The sequence below is a fragment of the Dromaius novaehollandiae genome, chromosome 9 (genome assembly GCF_036370855.1).
Source record: "Dromaius novaehollandiae isolate bDroNov1 chromosome 9, bDroNov1.hap1, whole genome shotgun sequence".
Classification (NCBI taxonomy): domain Eukaryota; kingdom Metazoa; phylum Chordata; class Aves; order Casuariiformes; family Dromaiidae; genus Dromaius; species Dromaius novaehollandiae.
In genome coordinates this window covers 29543957-29564947 of record NC_088106.1, presented here as the reverse complement: position 1 = coordinate 29564947, position 20991 = coordinate 29543957, and the positions used below count along the sequence as shown (strand labels likewise).

Genomic DNA, 20991 nt, shown 5'->3' with positions numbered 1-20991 from the left:
TAATTAGTGCTGCTATTTTTACATCAAGGCTGAAATTAGGCTTTAAGTTACCTGGCTTCTGAGCTAAAGCAACTAAGTGGATTTACAGGACTGGATACCAAATTCTTAATTGTTTTGCAGTTTCCTTTGAAGATCTCAATCTAAGTGGTTTACTCCATGTTTTCCTTCCTCTGTATCTTCCCCCTGCCCTTCCCTTCCCTTTGTTTTTCTTCTTCCTTCTTTTCTCTTGCCACTTTTTTCCATGCTTCTGTCTTCTTTGCAGGTAGGTGCTGGCATCCTGGCTCCCTTTCCCCAAGATGCCCCAAAAGCCGTCTGACACAGCAGGCTGGCTCCAGGCACAGCCCCGCTGCACGCCTGGGAATCAGTTCCCATCCATGCTGGAAATGCTGCTGAACGGCAGCAGAGACCACACTCCCGAATCCCACAGCCCTGCTGAAACATCTCCCCCTTTGCCAACAGCGACCATTCCCACCACCTCAGCTGCCCTCGGCCCTCCTTACCCGCAGGAAAGAGTCCAGGGCCCCGTTTTCCATGAATTCTGTGATGATCATGACAGGCCGGCTTTTGGTCACCACCCCTTCCAGCCGAATGATGTTCGGGTGGTCAAATTGCCCCATGATGCTGGCCTCGCTCAGGAAATCCCTCCGCTGCTTCTCTGAGTAGCCGGCCTTTAACGTTTTGATGGCCACGTAGATCTCCCGCTTGCCGGGCAGTTTCAGACGTCCTTTATATACTTCTCCAAACTCCCCTGCAATTGCAAGACCATCCGCTACCACTTCCTCCTCCACATAAAATATCGCGAAGAATAACAGTACCATTGAGCTGCCTTGCTCTGCAAACCAACTAGCTAATAAACATTAGCCAATTAACAGGTAAGCAGTGCTGTCCTTTATAAAACCACCCACCTGCCCTCTTTCAGGGGGACAATGTCTGCTGTTGAGGACATATTTTGGGCCGGCACTTTGTCTTCTTCCAGTTGACAGAACCCATCCACCGACAGACGTGGGGTTGGGTGCAGCTCTTGCAAATCCCTGCAGAAGGGTTTGCAGAACAAGAGCTTGAGGGAGAGCTAACATTTAAGGCCAGCCTCAAATATAAAGTGGTAGCGTGGCTAATCTTTGTTTCTTTTTTGCACATCACTTATCTTGGAAGGGAAAAATAACTGGGTTGTTTTAGTTTCTGCACTCTTGATTTAAAATACAGAGAAGGCTTCCTGTCATTTCACTCAGAGAGCTTTTCCTTTGCCAAGTCAAAGTCTGCCTGTGGACGGATTATGTTTAAGCCAGGTTTACAGCCGCCCTGCCTTAATGAGCAGCAAAAGGCAACTGATACACTGCTGAACTTGATCCTGACTGGAACAGCTCATTGTTTCTTTGGAGCTTCCCTGCAGCTTTCCTTCTACTAGTATGACACAGTTATTTAAAAAATTGAAATAAAAGCAGCACAGATGATATACAGATATGTGTATATGTGTGTATATATACATATGTATGTGAATATGGCACAGGCTAGCAAGAGAACTACCTTTTCCTTGTTATCGCTTCAAAGCTAACTAGGAAATCCACAAAGGTCTATCAGTGAATAAGTTAACTGAGTTTTTCCAAACCTCAAAAGAACTTCCAGAGGTCTGGGTTTGAGGCAGGCATGGGAATACAGCCTCATTTCAGCTGAAGGAGATAGATGAGCCATAGCCAGAGGGGCAGGAAAAGCTTAGTGGCCATTGGGCTTATTCCTGCTCACCCAGGTACCTGCAGCGGGTGGTCAGCACAAACCAACCGGGGGTCCCCCAATCCATCATAAATCCAGGAAAGCCTGATGCCTCAAGGCTTCCTTGGGGGATTTGGCTTAGACGGCACACTTCGTGGTGAAGGACTCCACGTGCATACACAGAAAATTGCTACAGGTCTGTGAGCGTGAGCCCTGGCGAGGCGGAAAGGCTGGGAGGGATAGGCAGCAGGAGGAAGCAAGACACACCTGCTCCAATGACTTCTTCAATCTTCACAAAGGACACATCGATCTCCTTGGCAAATTCGCGGACAGCCTCGTTGGGGTCCTCGTAAGTGAAGGGGTCGATGTAGATCTTCATCCCTGGAGACCCTGGTCATGGGAAATACAGGAGAGGTGGCAAAAGGGAGAGAAACACAACAGCAATTACTCCATGGTCAAGAACTGTAGACCCCTGTCCTTACGCTTTCTCCTCTCCACATCAGTTAAAGCCGCTGCTACTCCCTGTGCTCTCCTACATCACCTCCACAGCTTATCATCTCCCTCTTCTCCCCTCGTTCCACCCTACCCTCCATTATATCATCTCATCTTACTGGTGTGACCTCCATCTCTCCTCCATTATCTATCCTCTTGCTCCTCTTATGGAAATGTGGAGCATATTACTTATAAGCTGACAGATTGAGACCAGTCCACAGAGTGCACGCGGGAAGCTGGAGCAGGCCATTATTTATCGACAGCACACCAAGAGCATTAGTAGCCGAGTTGGGTAGAGCTGCAGGTAGGTATCAATATTTATCAACGTGACACCTTTTCGGAGCGGAGGCTGGAGCTAAGGTCAGGAAGGCGGCTGGGGCTCAGCAATTGAAAGGGATGAAAAAAGAGATGAGAGGAGAGGGGAAGGATAACTAGATGGGGAAGGAATGGCTGAAGGAAAGAAGCAAAACAAAAAAAATTGCTTCCAAGACCTGCCAGGTTAAAAAATAGAAAAATGACAATGAGAAAAAAGGGTGAGGGATCATAACCGCAGGGGAAAAAATACCATGTGCATGGAAAGAAGACAGGAAAACACATCTCCTTGCAAGTCACAACTCTCTCTGCTTCAACTAAAGCGAGCTCTTGGAGGCAGCTGTGGGCTGCTCTGTGCCGAGCTCGGCGTAATGGGACCCTGCTCCAGCCTGGCAAACACGTCGTAAATAAATGCAACCACAAATACAGAAATGGGGGCTCTTAGGCGAGAGGAGACAGTTGTGCAGGGGCCTGGCAAGCCCTCGACAAGGGCTGCTGATGTGCCAGGGAAGGAGAGCTGGGACCACCACCTCCAACGCAAGGCACAAGGCTTGCGACACAAGGCACAAGCTGAGCTTCAGAGACTCTCAAGACTAGTTTAAATATCCCAGAGCTTAAAACCTCCTAATAAATGTTTTTCTGGGGGTCCTCTGCTCATTCTTCAGCTTCTCAGCCCATCATGTACTCAAGTTTCTTCTCTCCATGGCAGGGAAGTTGGACTGCTTTACTCCCAGCAGAAGCTTCAACCATTCCAAGATACCACGACTCCAGGACCTGGGGCTTTAAACGAAGACCGAAGAGCCATGCCATAAAACCAGGAGGGCCGGCAAGTCAGCATGGATTTCTCCAGCTCTCTCCTGCCTCTGCAGGAGGGACGGGCCTTGCTGCAGATTCCTGGTTTGCCCGCGAGCGGCGGATCGAGCGCGGAGCCCGTCCCCGCGGCTCCATCCCCGTGGCTTCTCCCAGCATCTGATGGGCGTTCAACTCACCGGGGTGCACTTACAAATCCAAACTACAATTAGCTGGTTTTACCGTAAGGCAAGTGGCAACTTTATGAGGCTTCGTGCATTACTTAGGAAATATTTATTTACCCAAAAAGGCTTCTGATAGTTTTGTGGCTGCTACTAAATTGACAGAGTGCAGCAATTATAATCAAAAACCTGTATGGCCTGATAAAATACAGGCTTGCCAGCGCCACGGATGAGCGTGAGGTCCCTCGTGCGCCCGGCCCGCTCCCGCGGCCCTGCGCCGAGCCCAGCGCAGCCTCTCCGCTGCCGGCACGCGGCGTGGCGATCGATGGCTATTGATTGCATTATTAAGAGTCTCATCGAGGCCTGAAATCCTGCCGGGCTGGCGCTTCCCAGGGCGTTGCTAAAGCTAACGCGCCGAAGAGCTCCCGGATCACCGGGTAGCCCCCGCGCGGCTTTGCACGCTCCGTGTCTGGACTTGAAATCAGCTCCCAGCTTCCTCGGAGTTTGCCAGCAAGCAATTCGGAAGGAGCCACAAAATCCTAGCGAGCGGGCAAAAAGGGCGAGGGGACGGTGCCGTTTCACCACGGCGCAGTGGCAGAAGCCGGACGCAGAGGGAGAACGCTCTGGCCCCAGGATTGGGCAGGGACGAGGCAGGAGCGTCCTCATCCTCCAGAGGGGCGTTTTGGGCAAAAGCCTCTAAGCCTCCAAGGCTGGCGATGAAGACCGTAATGAAGCCATCTGTGCATCTCCCACTTCATAAATCCCTTTACGGCTCTGTCTCATACGCTTTAACGGCCCCATAAATTTTTTTACAAGAGCAGCTGATGCTCCAGCCAGGATTACAAAGGGATTTACAGGATCGTAACCGCGACTGACTTACTGATCCCAAAATGGAATAAATAAAGGAGAAAATCGTGCAGAAGCTTCCTACCCCCTGCCAGTAGCGGCTGGCTTTTAGACCCCCTCTGGCACGCCTCGCAAGGCGCCTGCGGGCTCTCCCCCTCCGAGGAAGGAAATCGCTCCTTCGGGGCCCTCGCCTAAGAAACAAACCCTATTTCTACACGGAGAAACCCTCTCCAGAGCCCGGCAACTAACGGAAGATAACAAAACCATCCTGATTCATGTTTCACTAGACTTTCTCCCCAAGGACACCACGGGCAGTGACACCCAAGGCCACCCACGGAACCGAAATTTCCAGTTCCCATCAGAGTGGGTGCGCGTAGGGCACCCACCTAGACCTATTCGACACCTCTGGAAATCTCAGCCACTCGCTGGCCATCTCCAGGCAGACAAAACCTGGGATGTTCAGAGGGGAAAACGCTGGGAATTCGAGCAGAATATCGAAGGAAATCAGCGCTGAGCTTTCCTCCAAAGAGATCCTTAAAATAGCCTGCATACTCTTATATTACGGCATCAGGCCATTTACTACTGCCTTAGACAACAGCAAGTTATTTATCACTTTTAGAAAGTGGAAGCGCTCCGTGCGGTGACCCTGACTGGCCAGGGGTGTTAGATCCCACCTGACACAATCTTTTTTTTTTTTTGTGAGTAAATACCACAGGGCTGGAAGAGGAAAAGCCTTCACAGCTTCGCGCCCACTGAATCGCTCTGATTTTCAACGCCTGGGCACTTCCCATATTTACACTATCTCAAAGCGCCTTGCAAAGCGGCGCCGGAGATAAGGCCCAAGAAATTACAGCCCGCTTTTGACAAAGCCTGGACCACAGCTAAGGCAGAAATCATCAGCACAGGTCCTTGCCAGGAGTACGCACCGCCGCGCCCCGGAGAAGTCTCCCCTTGCAACGGGCGCCGCAATGACTTGATATAAAATTCCCAGCCGAGACTCTCCGAAACTCTCCGCCCCAATCATTGCAGCTGCCGCTTCGGAAACCGCTGCCGAGCGCGGGCGGTTATGCCTACGCACCGCGGAGAAGCGGACCGCTCGGACGCTATTTCCAGGGACGGAAACACGTCGGCAGGACACGCGTCGCTGGGAGCCGCGGGCGAGCGCCTGCCCTGTGCCGGATTCGGGCATCGCCGCAAGGCTGCTCATCCAAAAAGCGTCCCCAGGCCACGGCAACGCCTCGCTCCGTCCGTCAGTCCCTCCCCGTCCCAGCGGCTGCCCCGGAGCGAGCCAGGCGGTGCCCTCGGGAACGGCAGAGCCTCGCGGGGAGCGGGGTCGAAGTGCCATGCAATTAAGCAAATGGGTTATTTGTTCCGGTGGAGGCACTCGCTCCTCCATTAGTCGCTGGCCACAAATTTCCCACCTGTTTTGCTTTAGCGGGTGCAATAACGCGGCGGCTGGCGTCTCTCCGACCTTGGAAGAGTTTTCCCGCGAGTCCCAGGGCTAGAGACACACAGTGGCTGGGACCGTTTCAAAACGGGTCAGAAACGGGCAAAAAGATCCAGCTGCAGCGCGGCCCTGAGGTCAGGCACCGCAGGAAGAGCCCTGGCAAAAATCATCCCGGCCGGCAACGCGAAGAGCCGCCGGCGCTCCGAGTCGCTGCCGCCCTCGCTGGCGGGCGCTTCCCGCACGCGACCCAAGCCGGCTCCGTCTCGCCCGCTACGACCGCGCGCGCCTCTTCCAGCACGTAACTCTTCCTCGAGCAAATTTCCCCGTCCGTCACCGAGACAGAGTGCTGCTTTTGGAGGTGTCAGCGCCGGGGAGGAGTCCGAGGGCCAAGGACAGGCTGCGGGAAACACTGATGACTTGCCGGACGAGGGTTTAGCCGTTAGGCATAGGACAAATCCTCCCCCACCGTCCGCGGTGCAGCGAGGCAGAGGGAGGAGCAAGGAGAGGTACGGGTCCATCATATTTAAGTATCACCCAGCGATGGTCGGGGACCAGTTTAACATTTGCTCTGAGGTTTACGGCTCACCGCGACGCCACGGTCACATCCAGCCATTCCAGTGTAGAGCTGAGAGGGTCAAAAGGGATCCTCACGCGGGTACATGTTTCCCCGGCCATCCCTTTTGCCCTTGGTCTTCACTCCTCTGCTCACATGAGTGCTTTGTACTGATTCTGCTCCCTTCAGAAGGACCTAACCTCCCCTTTGAATATCCCCTCCAAAATACACAATGAAACCCCTCCGAGGTCGCCTGCAGGGACTGCTCCAAGTCAGGAAACGCAGGAATAGGTAGAAAGGAATCGGCAGCTTTCACTCTGCCCCACGCAGGGGTTTCTCCTCGCAGTCTAATCAGAGGCTTGCACACAGCTCCCCAGTCAACCTTATCGACTAAGTCAAACTGAAGTTCATCCCCTCTGTCCTATGCACCGAGGCCTTTGAAAGGACGCAAATGTGCCAGGGCGGGTTCTCTAGGAAAGTGAAAATTGGATTTCACCTGGCCAGGGGTACCCGAGCACAAGGCATGCTTTCTGCACCCGGGAGAGGCCTGGAATTTATTCTGACGTGTGGATCCACACGCCGCAAAGGTTGAGAAAAGCTTCTTAGGAAAAGCCTCCTGCTTTCTGGATTATGGATCGCTAGCGGCAGTCTAGCAACCGTCCCCGCGACGCGCAGCTCTGCCGACGCGTCCCGCATCCCTCCTTCGCCTTCTCCGCGCCTCTGGGAGCCTTCGCAGCATCCTCTTCCTCATCCCCTGCCCCCCTATTTTCCTTCCTCCCCCCGCCATACACCTCCCACGCATCCCCGCGTGCGTTTCAAGGCTGAGGAAGGACGAGGAGGGTCCCCACATGTGTCACGGGTGGCCACAACAGACATGCACACGGATTTACGGCACGACCCCGCTTTCGCCTGCCCCGCTCCGCGCTTCTCCCTCCGCTCACCTCGACCGGTGCTGTAGTGCTGCAATTTATCGCTGTAAACTGCCTCCTTGCTGTAAGCGCGCTTCCTGGGAAAAAAGGGGGGGGAAACCAGCCTCGTTTGAGTAACGAGTAAGCGGCTCGTTACAGCCCGGAGCCGCTCGACGCATCGCTGCGGCGGAGCCTGCGGAATCGACGCTTCCCGCGCCGCGGGGCAGAGCGGTGCGTGCCGCTCACGCCGGCACGCCTGGCACCTCGGGGCGCGTGCGAGCTCGCTGCCACGCGCAGGCGCGCACGGAGACCTCCCCGTGGTGACCGTCGCCGGCTCGCTGTGCCGGTGGCGAGCAGCGCACGGTGGCGGCTCCCCAAACCCTCTCGCATCCCGGGGAGCCCCTCTTCCCTCCCTCCCCACCGCCCGGGAAGCTCAGCCCCGAGCGCCCAACAGGCACCTGCTGCAGACGATGGAAATGGCCACCAGCGAGACGATGAAGACCACGCCGGCAGCAGCGGACCCCGCGATCAAAGGCAACTGCTCCCTCAGCTCCGACTTGTAGTCATCTGCAGGACAAAAAGGACGGGGTAAATTCTCCCTTGCACGCTCAGCCCTCGTGAAACAAGAGCAGCGCCTGAGGAGCGGGCTCTGCCCGGAAGAGCTCCCACGATGCACGAGCCGATTTCGAGGGTACTGCTCCCCGGGGACGGGTGGCAGGACGAGGTGGTCCCAGGCAGAGCTCGGGGTTCAAGTATGCGATGAGACACAGGCTGCGTTGCACAGGTAGGGATTCCCATGCTTGGCTCGCACGTGTTTTGCGTTACAAGCAGGGACGAGAAGTCCTAGGAACAAAGTCAAACCAAGAGTCTCTCAGTCCAGCTTCCCAAAGAGATGAGGGTTACGGGGCAGCTTTGTCCATGCCTCCCCGGGTGGCTTCTCTTCCCTCAATAAATTTACACCTATTGGACCTGTTGGCTACTTCAACTGTATTTGACACAGAGGTCTCAAAGACATGAAATTCCTACAAGTTCCATTAAAATAGGCAGAGAAGAGACTCTATTAATAACGAACAGAGCTGGGGCAGGCTGCACAACAACCTCACCCATATTAGACACCAGAGAACCCACACAATGCTCAACCTTGTGCCAGAAACCCAGAAGAAGCCAAGTACCTCTGGCATGTGTCTGCTGCAGACTGACTCGGTCAGCAGCAGTAACCACACCACCCTCTTGACCCCTGCCGCTCTGCCTTGGCACCCCACCACGTCCCTGGGGAGCCACCCAGCCCCATCCCTGGGTGGCTCCTGGGGTGAAAAAGAGATGGGAGAAGGAGGACGGCACCTGACCCGGCTCCTCCCTCGCTCACCTCACATCTGACTTAAAGTAGCTGCCTGCAAACCTCCAAAAAGATGGAAAAAGCCAAAGAACAATAATGGCAAAGGGAGGAGATAGCAGCTGAAGACAGGATTTGAAGGGAGATGGCGATGGGGGCTGCCGTGAGGAACCCAGGGTATAACTGCTCTTCTACAGCCCCTCAAGGTGAAGCTCCTCTCATGGGAGCCCGGTCTCCTGCCCTTGCTGCGCAGTAAGGTAAGGGCAGCCACAAGCTAGAAAAAGAAGCCATTTTATTTTGACTTTTGTATCTAACTTAAGGCTGTCTTAAAGCTAAGGAGGTCGATTGCTCCTTTCGGTCTGCAAGGCAAACCTGGTATCTCGCAGAGAAGGCTGCAGGTGAAATAGGGTTTTGCTGCTGTGGCACACGGACAAGCAGCTGCAATAAAGGCACTGATTTCCCATTTCCAGCACCAAAACCCTCCCCAACACACCACTTCTGTGCTCTGCTCGCTGCAACTAGCCCTTGTTAAAACAAATTGGACAGGTGCAGGCACTGACCTTGTAGCTGTGATGGCATTAAAAACCAGGAGAGGACCTGAGAGTAATATGGTCAGGATAGAGATTTGCATCAGATTGTGCTGTAAACCTCATCTAGTGAAAGGCCATTTTATTTTGATGTTTTTATCTAACTTAAGGCCATTTGAAAGCTATGGTGTAAAAGGACGGCAGAGTAAACAAGAAACAGGCTTGACCTTTTTCCTTCCATGCCTGTGTAGCGATATCTAACTAATGGATGGAGACAGCACAGTCTGCTGTGCTGGAGACGGGACACGTGGATTCTGGACTATCCCCGAAAAAAGTTATTTTCCACCTCTGTGCATCTCCCTTGCTCCTGTCCTGCCCATACGGTTAGTGGTACGGCTGCCTCGGGCTAGGGGAGCGGGCAGTACGGGGGACCCTGCTCCTGCAGTCAGATGGAGAAACCACCCATCTCCTCACACTTGTCCCCAGCAAGATCTCTCTGTTCATTCCAGGAGCCACAAGCAAGGGTTAAAATCAAATTCATTCCAAAAGAAAGTATTTAGCACCCTTTTATCTATATTTCCCCATTCTGCAGTTAATTATTAGCAACTAGATTTATCTCTTGCATGCTGCCTAAATCCTGAGAAATTCTCATCTAACAATCAATTATTATTTAATAATCTGCAATATCCATTCTTATTAAATTTCAATTAATTGCTTATTTGAGGCAGGATTTTTCTCCTCGCTTCTCTAATCCTGAATATTCAAGACGTGGAGGGGGGAGTTGCTATCCTTTCCGTCCTCTCAGCCATCCTGCGTGTTCTTCCTCTCGCAGACTCAAAGTGGCACCACCCGAAACAACCCGCGACGGGCTGGTGTTTAAAAAAAATCAAGCAAAATCAGGAGCCTGTTGGGGGGCTGCCGGACCATCCCATGCCGGACCATCCCATGCATCCGTGTCACGGAGCCCAACCTTGAAGCATACTTGTGGCACGGGGGGCTGCGAGTGCGGGGTAGCTGCTTGGACTCTTTTTTCCAGCGGCTTCTGCTGTTATTTAATTGACGCTCTCGCTATCTGCAGCTCCGCACAGCAGCCAGCACAACCGGGCCGCAGCTAGCTTCTCCGGACACCACCGAAATGCCGATGAAAAGCAGCGGAGAGGCGGTTTTAACGGAGGCCGGCAGCCAGCTGAGCCGCGCTGCTGCGAGGCCCCGCTGCTTTCCTAAGGCTCCGTCGGAAACTGCAGCCGCTGCCGCTGCGGGTTTGCAGCCGCCGCTGTGGGCGTGCAAAACCCTGCAGCTGGAGAGCTAGGCGTCTGCTTCGCATGGGTAAAAGCAACCTCCGCGGGCAGACACCGGGTTTTCCACGTGGGCCACGTGGAGGCACAGTTTTAGGAAACACAGCCAGTCTTGCTGCATTAATCGCCATCTATTTCGGTCCTCTTTTTTTTTTTCTTTTCTCTCTAGCAGGGCAAAGCCCAAAGCAGGGGAGCTAGCAAAAAGGGAAAGAACACGAGGAGATGACTGTGCACAGGGAACGAGCTCTCAGCATGCCCAGAGCGGGGAAAGGGACCATCACAGAAGCCCTGCTTCATTCCCTGATTCCTGGATTCGTCTAGAAGCCAGGAGATACTAGTAAAAAAAAGGCTATGACATATCAGTATTTAAAGGGGATTGGTATTTCTTGGTGCTCATGTGCAGAGAATGGCTGGGACCAGAGGAACGACAGCAGGACTCTGGCGAGGAAGCCAGAAGAAGCCGTGAAGCTCGCCCTTTGCGTCCAACCTACCGCCCCGGGGTAGGAACCAGCATTGAGAGATGGTTCAGACTTTTTCAGGCTCCCGTTTGCCCCCAAAATGGCTGGGGTGTGATTCTGAACCTCTCCAGGAGAGTTTCACCTCCTCCCCGGGTGGGTCTGCAACTTTCTGCTCGTCCCTAAGCGTAACGCGCTGAACACGGAGCCAAGAGCTCGGCGGTGCCCGGAGCGGGAGGGGGCCCGGCGGGGACGACGGCTCTTCTTCATCCGTCTATTCTGTTCTGCTCTCTGCATCTTTTATTGATGTTATTCAGAGCAGAGCAATAAAACCGATGAAAGGGCTGCAAGGACTGATTTATAGGAGGGAAGAGTCAAAAGTCTGGTGAAGCGAGAGCCGAGGTCCAGAGGGGAGGGGACCGGGACGGTCTCCCCGCGCCGGGCTGCAATCGGAGCCACGGACACATGCAGCAAAGACAAAAACACAGCTAAATAGTGGGGGGGGGGGAAGCAGTGATAAGAGCTTTAAAAGCAGATTACTCCTCCAGCTGGCGATTAATAAGACATCGCTGTAAATCACCTGGCTTTGGCCACACTGCCCACTGGGAGAGAGGTTTGCAGAGACAAGTTCATTTAATCCAATTAGAGGCTGCAGCGTTAGCCTCCTTCCCCGCTCCCTTTCTCCCCGGCGCCCGCTCACCGTCCGTCAGCGTCTGGAAGCACATCTTCCCGCTGTACTTCCCGTAGCCGGCCACGGTGCGGGCCCGCACTTGCACCACGTAGACCATGCCGGGCCGCAGGCCCTCGATGCGCGCCGTGTTGGTCTGACTCCGGGCCATGGAGGAGTTGTACTCGTTGTGGTCCTGCGGGGCAGAGCCAGGGGCAGAGCCGTCAGCTCGGGGCAGCAGCACCCCCGGACGACAGCGGGGACACTGCAGCAGCCCCGACACCCGGCGCCGGACACCTCTGCTCAGGGAGCAGCAGTGGAGTCACAGCCCCGCGCCGCCTGCCCGCCAGCGCTGCGCCAAGCTCCAGCAGCAGAGCAGCCCCGCGGCTCGCCCCGACGGCCGGGCTATCCAGGGTGCGGCCACCCCTTGAATTAACCACGGCCCAGCATCCCTGGTCTGCGCGCAGCGGGGCTCTCCCCCTCATCCCTCCAAAGGGCGCTCGGAGAAACAAGGACCTGAAGCGTTTGTGCCAAGATGAGTTTTGCAGATGGCTTTGGAAGTGAAGGGGCATTTCACAGTGTCTTTTCTCAGGGGAAAAAAAAAGGCTGCTGGAGGAAAATGGGACCAGGATCCCCAGAGGAAGTAATCTCAGGGAAAACCTGCAGCAGCTGGGCTGCAAAGCGCACCTCCGAACATGGTCCGCCCTTCGGGCGGCTGGAATAAACCAGAGGAATTTTCCATCTGGAGGTTATGTGGATGGTGCAAACAAGGAGGAGGCGGTGCATTCGCGTAGGCTGGACCGTGGGGAATAACTCAGAGCAACAGGAGAAAATGCAATAAAAGAGCATTCAGAGCCAGCGTGAAGAAATGCTTATGAACAGAGAGACCCCACGGGCCAAGCCCAGGAGGGAATTCCTTGCCTTTCAACCATTTATGTTCCTGCACAATTCAGAAAATTCATGCAATTATGGAAATGCCATAACCCACCCTACGAGACCTCAGTGCCCCTACTCGAATCCGTTCAAGGGCGACCTGCTTTTGCTGAGAGCCCCAGCCCTCCTGTCACTGCTAAGCTGGCATAGGTCCTTACACTAAAGATTTGGGGAAATATCATGTGTCTCTGGTCTCATTTTTACAACATTCCCTGGTGATTTGCTGTAAAAGGGCCACTTGTGAAATCATCTAATTATTCACATTTAAAGAAATTCATTAAAGTTGGCACAAAGCAGAGAGTGTGAACAGCTTGGGCTTGGCACAGTTCATTACAAGGGTCAAGAGTCTGTCCCCTGCGGGAGAACGACGGCTTCCTGCAAAAAGGACCCAGCAGGGAGGGTGTGATTAAGGACAGCAGATGCGGGGACAACCGCGATAACCTTCACCGGAGCTGCCCTTCGCCTTCCTTTCCTCCTGATGCCATCTCCATACACGTGCACAGCTCTGCCATGTGTCCTGCACCTCTGATAGCAGCATGGTCACCGCCTACGAGCTGCAGGACTTGAGCCTCAAGCGGGGCCAGCCAGCGTGGCTCTCCCTGGCCCCGTTCGCTCGGCTCAGATGGATCGGCCCCTGAGGCGGAGCGCGCTGGCGATGCTCAGGAGCAAGGAGGTGGGGACAGGCTCCTGGGGAAACCTTCTGCTTTCTCCACCCAAGGAGCCCCCCTCAGCGCACGCTTCACCGTGGCCCTCCCCAGAACAGGCAGACGAGTTCTCCAGTGCACCTTGTCCCCTTCAATCCTGCTCAGATCAGTGCTCCTCATGCACCTTGTCCCACCACCCAGACCCTCCCGGCAAAGAGCCCTGTTCAAGCCTGCTGGCGTTCCCCCTTCTTGGCAACCTCTGGACCAGGCTGGCTTTGACCAGCCTCCAAGTATGGAGAGAAACCAGCATGGTTTGAAGCTCTGTGGGGTCCCAGCCCACCCCCCTGCCCGAGGTTTCTATCCGAGCTTACCGTTGCTGGCCTTGAGCCCACGGTGCTGCTGAGGTCGGGCGTGCAGATCCGGCTCACCTTCTCGTAGTAGCGGATCTCGTAGTCCAGGATGATGCCATTGGGCTGCTCCGGCTGGGGCCACGACAGCGTGATGCTCCTCATGGTGGCACTCACCTGGTGCATGATGGGCACGGTGGAAGGCGCTGCGGGGAAAGGCAGGAGGGAAAGTTAACGTGGAGGGGAAAGGGAATTAAAGCAACCAGAAAAAGAGGGAGAGAAGATGCTGAAGAACTTCCTGGGAGAGGAGAAGGGTGGGAAAGGGGTAGGACTGACAGGAAGGAGGACAAGACACGACATGGGGTGATCTGACTCCTGGCAGCAAATACTCCAAGGAGCCCAGAAAAACAGCATTTGTGAAACCATTCAGGACTGAGAACGGCATGAAGAGGACGGGGGATACCGTAGCCATCCTTGTCAGTGGACATCCCGAGTGCTGCTCTGCTCCCCAAGGCCTCCCCGGCCAGCCCTGCTGTGCGCCAGGGAGCAGGATTCTGCTGGGGCAGGATAAAATCTCCTGGGTGCAAGACGCCACCCCAACTCCCTCGGTCTGTGGTTGCTCACCACGTGGGCCAGGCTCCTGGGTGCAAGGATGGGGGAAGAGCATCATTTCAACAGCTTGCGCAGAATGAGAGCAGCGAGCCAGCACGGGAGGTCTAACAGTTGAACCGATTACTATTTTTAACGAGGGATTTGGAAATCGTTGGGGTTCCTTCTCCCTAGACTTGCTCAATAATGCAGGAGCTCTTGTTCCAAGGACGTCCCCCATTGGGGGCATACAGGGCAAAGCTCTCCCCATTCCCGCAGCGGGGACAGTGACCGTAAGGGAGTCTCTCGTGGAGCAACAGTGTTCATCAACTGGCCTGATCATGCCAGGTCTCTCGGGGGAACCAGGGCAGGGATCCCCCTCCAGACCTCCACGCACGCCCTGGGGACACTGTGTTCCCACAGGAGGACCTCGAGGCAGCGTTAGCCACCAGGATCAGACCTCAGCTGGGCTTCAGCCCATATTTTCATAGCACGGCTTCTGCTCAGCACTGTCGCAAAGCTGCTAAGGTTTCTTCTGGGTCCGCTCTTAGCAAAGTGGCACGCGACTGTTGCTCTTTGGGGGAGGCTGAAAGGCAGCTCTCTCACCCACCAGTATTAATGGGGTCTATTCTGCCCCCAAAACATGACCCCCTTCCCAGCTCATTCTCATCCCTGAATTTCATCTCCGCACTTCTCCTCCAAACACCCTGAATTCCCTCCTGCAGGATCCCTGCGTCCCTCAGCAACATGACTTACATCTCGTTAAACAAGTCAATTTTCTGCCGGGTCCTCTGGGGACGTCACGGCGTCGCAGGCGGACGCCTGGCGAGACACGTGCGCAGCTCCCTGGGGACGCGCAGCCGCGGAGCCCAAGCGCGGCTCTCCCGGGCCGGCGATCCCGCAGGGACCGCGGTGCCGGCAGCTTATTTCCCGAGACGAGGAAGCCTGAACGCTTCCAGCGCGGCTCCAACCCTCCTGCCTCTCCGCACCCGCACAGCAGCCACGGGCACCCGCGGGTGCGAGCCCGGGCACCGATGCTGCACGGGTGCCTCCCTGCGTTTTGGAGCAAGCCGGTAAAAACCTGGCACATTGCAAGCGATTCCCATCCCCTCCGCACGGCCTATTGCAGTGCCCATGACCCCCAGACCCCACGGATGGGAAACAGATCCTTGCTGCGTGGCTGATTGAGTCCAGCCCCTTTTTTCATGCTCGGGGGCTCCGGCCTCGCGGGGAATTCGCCTGGCTGCAGGTCCCCGCTCTCGGGGCCTGCTGGCACCTCTCCCTGCGCTGGGAGATGTTTATAGTCCGGCGCTGCCTTTGTTTACCCAGCGTCTTTAATGCTTCATTTTTTATCTCTCCACATCCGCTCCGCGAAGATGTTCATTTTCGGAAATTAAACACTTAGCTTGATTGCTGTTTTGCTAATTGCCGCATTCGCTCCCCCCCCCCCCCCCTTCGCCCCCCTGGTGCTCCCGCCGCTCGGCACGGAGAGCACTGTGCACACCATCGGCACCGAGCGCCTCCAGCCTCCAGCCCTGCTCCGGCCGCGCGCCAGCACGGGAAAAGCTGCCCGGGAAGCGGGCGGGAAGCCCTCCGCACCGCCAGCATCGGCACCGGCGTGCAGAGAGCCGCGGGAGGGGAGGGCTGGGGGTGCCCTGCCGGGCTGGGGGGCACGCGGGGTCCCGAAAGCACAGAGCCAGACTCGCGCGGCACCAATATCCCGCCCAAATCCTCCCGGGATGACAGTGACGGCCCCTTTGGGGCAATGGCTGCAGAGCCGAGCCCAGCTCTTTGCTGGGTTTTGGACACCGAGAGGCGTCAAAATTGGGAAGCCTTCCCAAAGCTCGCTGAGCTGGATATCCAGCCACGACTAGCGACAACGCCCGGGCGAACAAAGGGATTTTATAGGCAAATCGAGGGCAGCGGTAACGGGGTTGGGAACATGTCTCGCGGAGGTGACGCTGAGAAGGGCCCGGTGCCTCCTCTCCCTCTGCCAGGCCACCACGTCCAGGGCAGGAGCTGGCAGGAGCCACCCCAAGACATCCCCGTCGAGGGCGACCACAAGGGACAGCAGAGAGGCACCCGGAGCCCCAGGGTGCAATAACCGGGCCAGGCCTCAGCCCGCGAGGTGCCGGCGTCCCCGCGGCGGTGCCAAGGTCCGGCGGGGCTGCGGAGCGAGGCTGGAAACGCGTGAGCACCGAGGTAAGGAGCAGGCAGGCGAGGAGGGGTGAGCATGCGGACGGACGGACAGGACAGGCGGGGGGACAGCCACGACAGCAGAACGAGGGCCGGACCACGGGGCGACGCGGCTCCGGGTGAACGGGCAAGCGGTTAAGGGGAGCGCACAGCCCTGGGCGGCTGGATGCTCTTAAGGAACTTCAAGTGTGCTTCCATTAACGAGACCTAATTGGCTTCATTAGCCCGGAAGGACGGACAACAAACACCAACAAACGCAGCCGGGTGGCTGCCGGGTAACACAGCCGCACGCACTGCTCGCCGCGGCTTTTCCCACCGCCGGGCCGCGGGAACGGGCGCTCGGCACCTTCTCCCGGGGCTCCAGCGCAGCCGGGTCAGCGGGGAAAAGAGGCTCGGTTCGGACAAGACGGTAAGGGCCGATGCCCTGCAGGCTTGGCATCATCGGACAGGCCACCACGAGGCCGCAGCCTGTCCCAAAACAAGGGCAATATTTCCCTGTTAACATTCAGCCTCTGCCAGACAAATTGGGAGCGAAGGAGGGGGCAGAAGGAGACGAGGGAATAACAGAGTGGCAGGCAGGAACAAAACAGCGAGAGGGAAAAACAGCCGGGGAGCTAACGAAGGGAAGTTTCCCTGTGCGAGGTCACCGGCGGACGGAGCGGAGGGTCAGGTCCCTCTCGGACCACAGGCTTCCCCAGCACCCAACCTGTTCCCACCAGAGCTGCCCGCGGCTCCCTGGCAGCAGGGCCGCAGACGGACCCCAGGGCAGAGGGCGAACAGCAGGACGGGTGGAGAGCTGGGCTGGACGAAGCGCCCAAAAACCACCCGCCACCCCAACAAACCCAAAAAGGTCTAGATCCAAGTGACAGGTTTGAAGGCACGCGGTTACGGAGACGGGAACGACAGCCAGGCACAAACACAACACGGCAGCCCGACAGGTTGTGTATTCCCCGGAGCCGGCACACTAAAATATTTACGCCAGCTTGCTGTCTTGCGCTCTCCCGCGGGAGCCGGTAACGCAGGCAGCCCGTGTTGGGCACGCCGCAAAGCTGGAACCACCAGCCCCTCTCTGCTCCAAAGCGAACAGCTTCCCGTCACCTCCGGCTCGTTTCCCACCGCGCTCCAGGCCAGGGGCAGGGCTACGCTGTGCTCCCCGCTCCGTTTTCCACCTCGCGGTCACCCTTCTCCTTTGCATCTGCTGACACAGCAGCAGAGATGTGAGTTGGGGCTCCAGGAGCTAGGAGGGCTCTCAGAAGGCTTCACGCAGACACAGCCCCACACATTGCACACCATCCACATCCACCAAGTCTCCTCTGGACGTGCAGCAGACACATAGCTTTCACGCAGTGCCACCTTCTGCAGAATCCGGCCACGTGTCATGAACACAAACTTGTGATACTCTGCCTTATATCTATCTGCATTGACACATGGTGGATCCTGAATTCTCCCTTCCCGATGACCATTACGCACACTCGTATTCGAGCATGCTCCGGATGTGTCTGCATGCACTTTTGGTCTTGCTGCCATACAACATCTGCCAGATGTTGTTTAACGCACAGAGTTTGCAGCTCCTAGGGCATGACTTAAAACCACCACCTCAGTGCTCCACGCACTGCAAAAGCTCCCAGCCCCACGCTCCCCTGGGACTCACCGGCTTGGTTGGTGGTGATGTTCACGGAGACGTGCTGCGGCGGGAAGGGGCTCTTGTTGGAAACACCGTTTACAGCCTGGATCTCAAAGGTGTACGGCGTGTGTGCCCAGAGACTGCTGATGAAGACTCGGGTTTCCGTCAGGCCCAGCTGCCTGGGTACGAACTCCACGTTGTCGTCGCAGCGGGAGCAGGCGCGCCGGTCAGACCGGCACTTCTTGCACACGATGTTGTAGGTCACATCGTCCCGGCCCCCCGTCTCTCGCGGCGGGTGCCACTCCAGGATGATGGACGTCTCATTGACGATGGAGATCACATTCCGGGGCCCGGATGGGACACCTGGTGGGAAGCAGATCGGTTGATACAGGTCCTCGCACAAAGCGTTAGGCTCAGCTCTACTCTGGGGCTCAGACCAGGTAACTAGAGCACCTACAAGGGCACCCTACAGCCCTGCTCACAGTCAGGAGACCCCAAGGTCTACTCACCTCCTTCTGGCTCAGGAGGGATTTAGTCTGAATATCCTTGTCTGGTTCAGGCTCAGGCTTTCACAGTCTCCAACTTTAGCACCCCTCTCTAACCCATCCGCACTCGTGGCCACATCTCCAGCAGGAGAGAGGGGCTTACTGGTTTGCGTGTTGGATGGGGACCGCATAGATAGGGAGCCCCGCTCTACCAAAATCCTGCCTAGTGTCCAAATGCCTTTGTTTCTCGGTCTGAAAACATGCAGAGCAGCTCTGCGGTAGAGTGCTGCGAGGATGAATCCATGTTAATGACTAGGAGATGCTGAGATAGCTCAAGTGTTTACATGGAGCCCACTGAAGTACCTCAAACAGATTATCGCAGCGGGAGGAACATCACGTGGACAGAACCGCACAAAAACGAAGCAACGATGGGCGAGAAGAAAGTCAGAAATGGAAAGTGGTTATTAGTGGTTCAATATTTCTAGTTGAGAGCATGGGTATTTAATGGCATCGAGGAATGTTCTCCTCTGGGCCCAGCGCTATTCGGTATTTTATTAGCAACTTGGATGTCAGACTAGAGAGTTCATTGATCAAATCTGCAGGTAACACCAAGCTGGGAGTGACCACAACTGCTTTGGAAGACGGGAATTAAATACAGCACCAATTTCATATATTGGCGAAACAGGGCTCAAATCGATACAGAGAGATTCAGGAGGAACAACTGCTGCGCAGCTCAGGCGGGAGAGAGTAATCAAACGCACAAAAACCCAACTGCGCTGCTGCCCGGGTGGCCGGGGCCACCGAGAAAGGTCTGGGGGCTCGCTGGGACGGGTCACCAGCACGACTGCACAGCCAAAAACGCAAATAATTATCCGGCAGGTTATGTTAAACACGGAGAGCAATTAATTATTCTGCTGCGCCGGGTGCCGGCGGCACGGCTCGCGTCCGGGTTCGAGCGCAGAAGCGAAAGGGCTCCGGCACGCCGGGAAGAGTTCGGAGCGGCGCAATAAAAATGATCAAGGATGTGACCTCCGCGGAAAGGTTAAGAGAGCAAAGCACGCTCCATCCAGAGCAAAAACGTCCTCAGGGAGCCCTCTGCGCTGCCCGCACGCGTGTTGAGGAATGCTATTAGCAGGATGCGGACAAATTATTCCCATTAGGCAGGAGGGCTGGGGGAGAGGGGCCGGACACGGACCGGGACAGGCGGCTCAGCCGGCGACAGAGCGGCGTAACCGCGTGGGGAGCACGGCACCCGGACGAGCCGGCCCAGCGAAATCCCAAATCTGCTTTGCAAATCCAAGGCAGCCCCCAAAAGCTGGGTGCCGCCGGCCCCTGGCGCTGCTCCGGCCCTGGGGGAGCCTCCGGCCGCCGGCCCCGCTCCGAACCCACCCTCTCGTCTCCCTTAATTACGCCAAGATTGGCACTTTGGGAGCCTCGCTGAGCTGTTGCCATGGTTACCGCGGAGGAAGGCGTTTCATTAAAATGGCTAGAAAAATGATGTTCTTAAAAAAAAGAAAAAAAAAATCCCCTTCCCCTTCATTTTTCCCCCCGCCAGCGGAGCCGATGCCCCTGTCGGGAAGCCGGCGGCAGCACGGCTCTGCGGCATCCTCGCCCCAAGGGGCTTTCAGGAGCTCGCGGTGGCAAAGACGCCCTGCCCCGGGCACACGGCACTGCGGTGGCCTTCGCGCCCGGCCAGAGCGACCCAGCGCGGTGCAACGGAGGTGGTGGCACGGGGCAACGCCGGGGCAGGAGCACAAGGGACGGACACCGCTTCGCCCGGAGGAGGAGGAAGCCTGGAAACCCCCTGAGACCATTAACAAGGATGCTGAGAATATGGGAAAAGGGAGGAAATTTCTCTTTTGCTGGCCAAGCACGCCCCTGTCATTAACTTCTTAAACTCCTCGAATAAATGGTTGGGTCCTGCTGCTACAGAAAGCTACGGCGAAGCTCCCCGCGGCAGCTGGAGGGGAAGGGTTACAGCGGTCCTCCGCCTCAGAAGCGCTTGCTGTCGAACTCCTTTCTCCCCTTCCAGCCTCCTTGGTGAGGATCTATCAGAGCCCAAAGCAATTGCTCAAGTTTCGAGTTTTAAAGCCTCTTGGGGAAGAAAAAGAAAAAGAAAAACCTGCCAAGGAGCTTCTGACAGCAGCCCCCTCGCTGGAGGCAGCTGCGGCGGTGCCCGGGCACCACCACGAGTTAATGGCAGGGAAGGCGTTGTCACCCGGAGTGTTCCCTAGCAAACCACCTCTCTCGCCCGCCGAGACATCATTCGCTGGGACAACCTTGAACACCACCTCCCTGCTGCTGGGCAGCGGCTCAGCGCTACTGCTCAGCCAACAGATTAAATAAAACCAGAGAAAGGAGAAAGAGGGAGATGCTACCTGCCGTATTTCCCTGCCAGCAACCCCTGCAGAAAGGTTCCTGCAGCTGGACGTGCTACCAGGCCACATATTTGCATTTAGGAGATAATGAACTGCTTATGGGCTGAAGGGCCAGTGTTTCTGCGCAGAGCGCGGAAGCCCTGCAGGAGCTGCCTAGGAGGACACACTTCCGAAACGCACAGCCACATTTTTATGGCACTAGTAAAGAGAAGAGTCTGCAGCCACGCAGCATCATTTACTCCCATGACACACACCGACTTTGGAAGCGAACAGCTGGCACCTC

At 56.2% G+C, this 20991-nt stretch overlaps 1 protein-coding gene across 2 annotated transcripts in view; it reads right to left on the bottom strand.

The window, feature by feature from the left end:
* Positions 1 to 20991, bottom strand: part of EPHB1 (EPH receptor B1) — a 119963-nt gene that overhangs the window by 23400 nt on the left and 75572 nt on the right. For both annotated transcript variants that reach the window (XM_064517076.1, XM_064517077.1), the window contains exons 5-11: positions 17873 to 18208; positions 13462 to 13643; positions 11547 to 11709; positions 7695 to 7803; positions 7270 to 7334; positions 1975 to 2097; positions 501 to 748 (exon numbers count right to left, since the gene is read on the bottom strand). In XM_064517076.1, the coding sequence (XP_064373146.1) occupies positions 501 to 748; positions 1975 to 2097; positions 7270 to 7334; positions 7695 to 7803; positions 11547 to 11709; positions 13462 to 13643; positions 17873 to 18208 (1226 nt within the window). The remainder of the gene's footprint in view (positions 1 to 500; positions 749 to 1974; positions 2098 to 7269; positions 7335 to 7694; positions 7804 to 11546; positions 11710 to 13461; positions 13644 to 17872; positions 18209 to 20991) is intronic.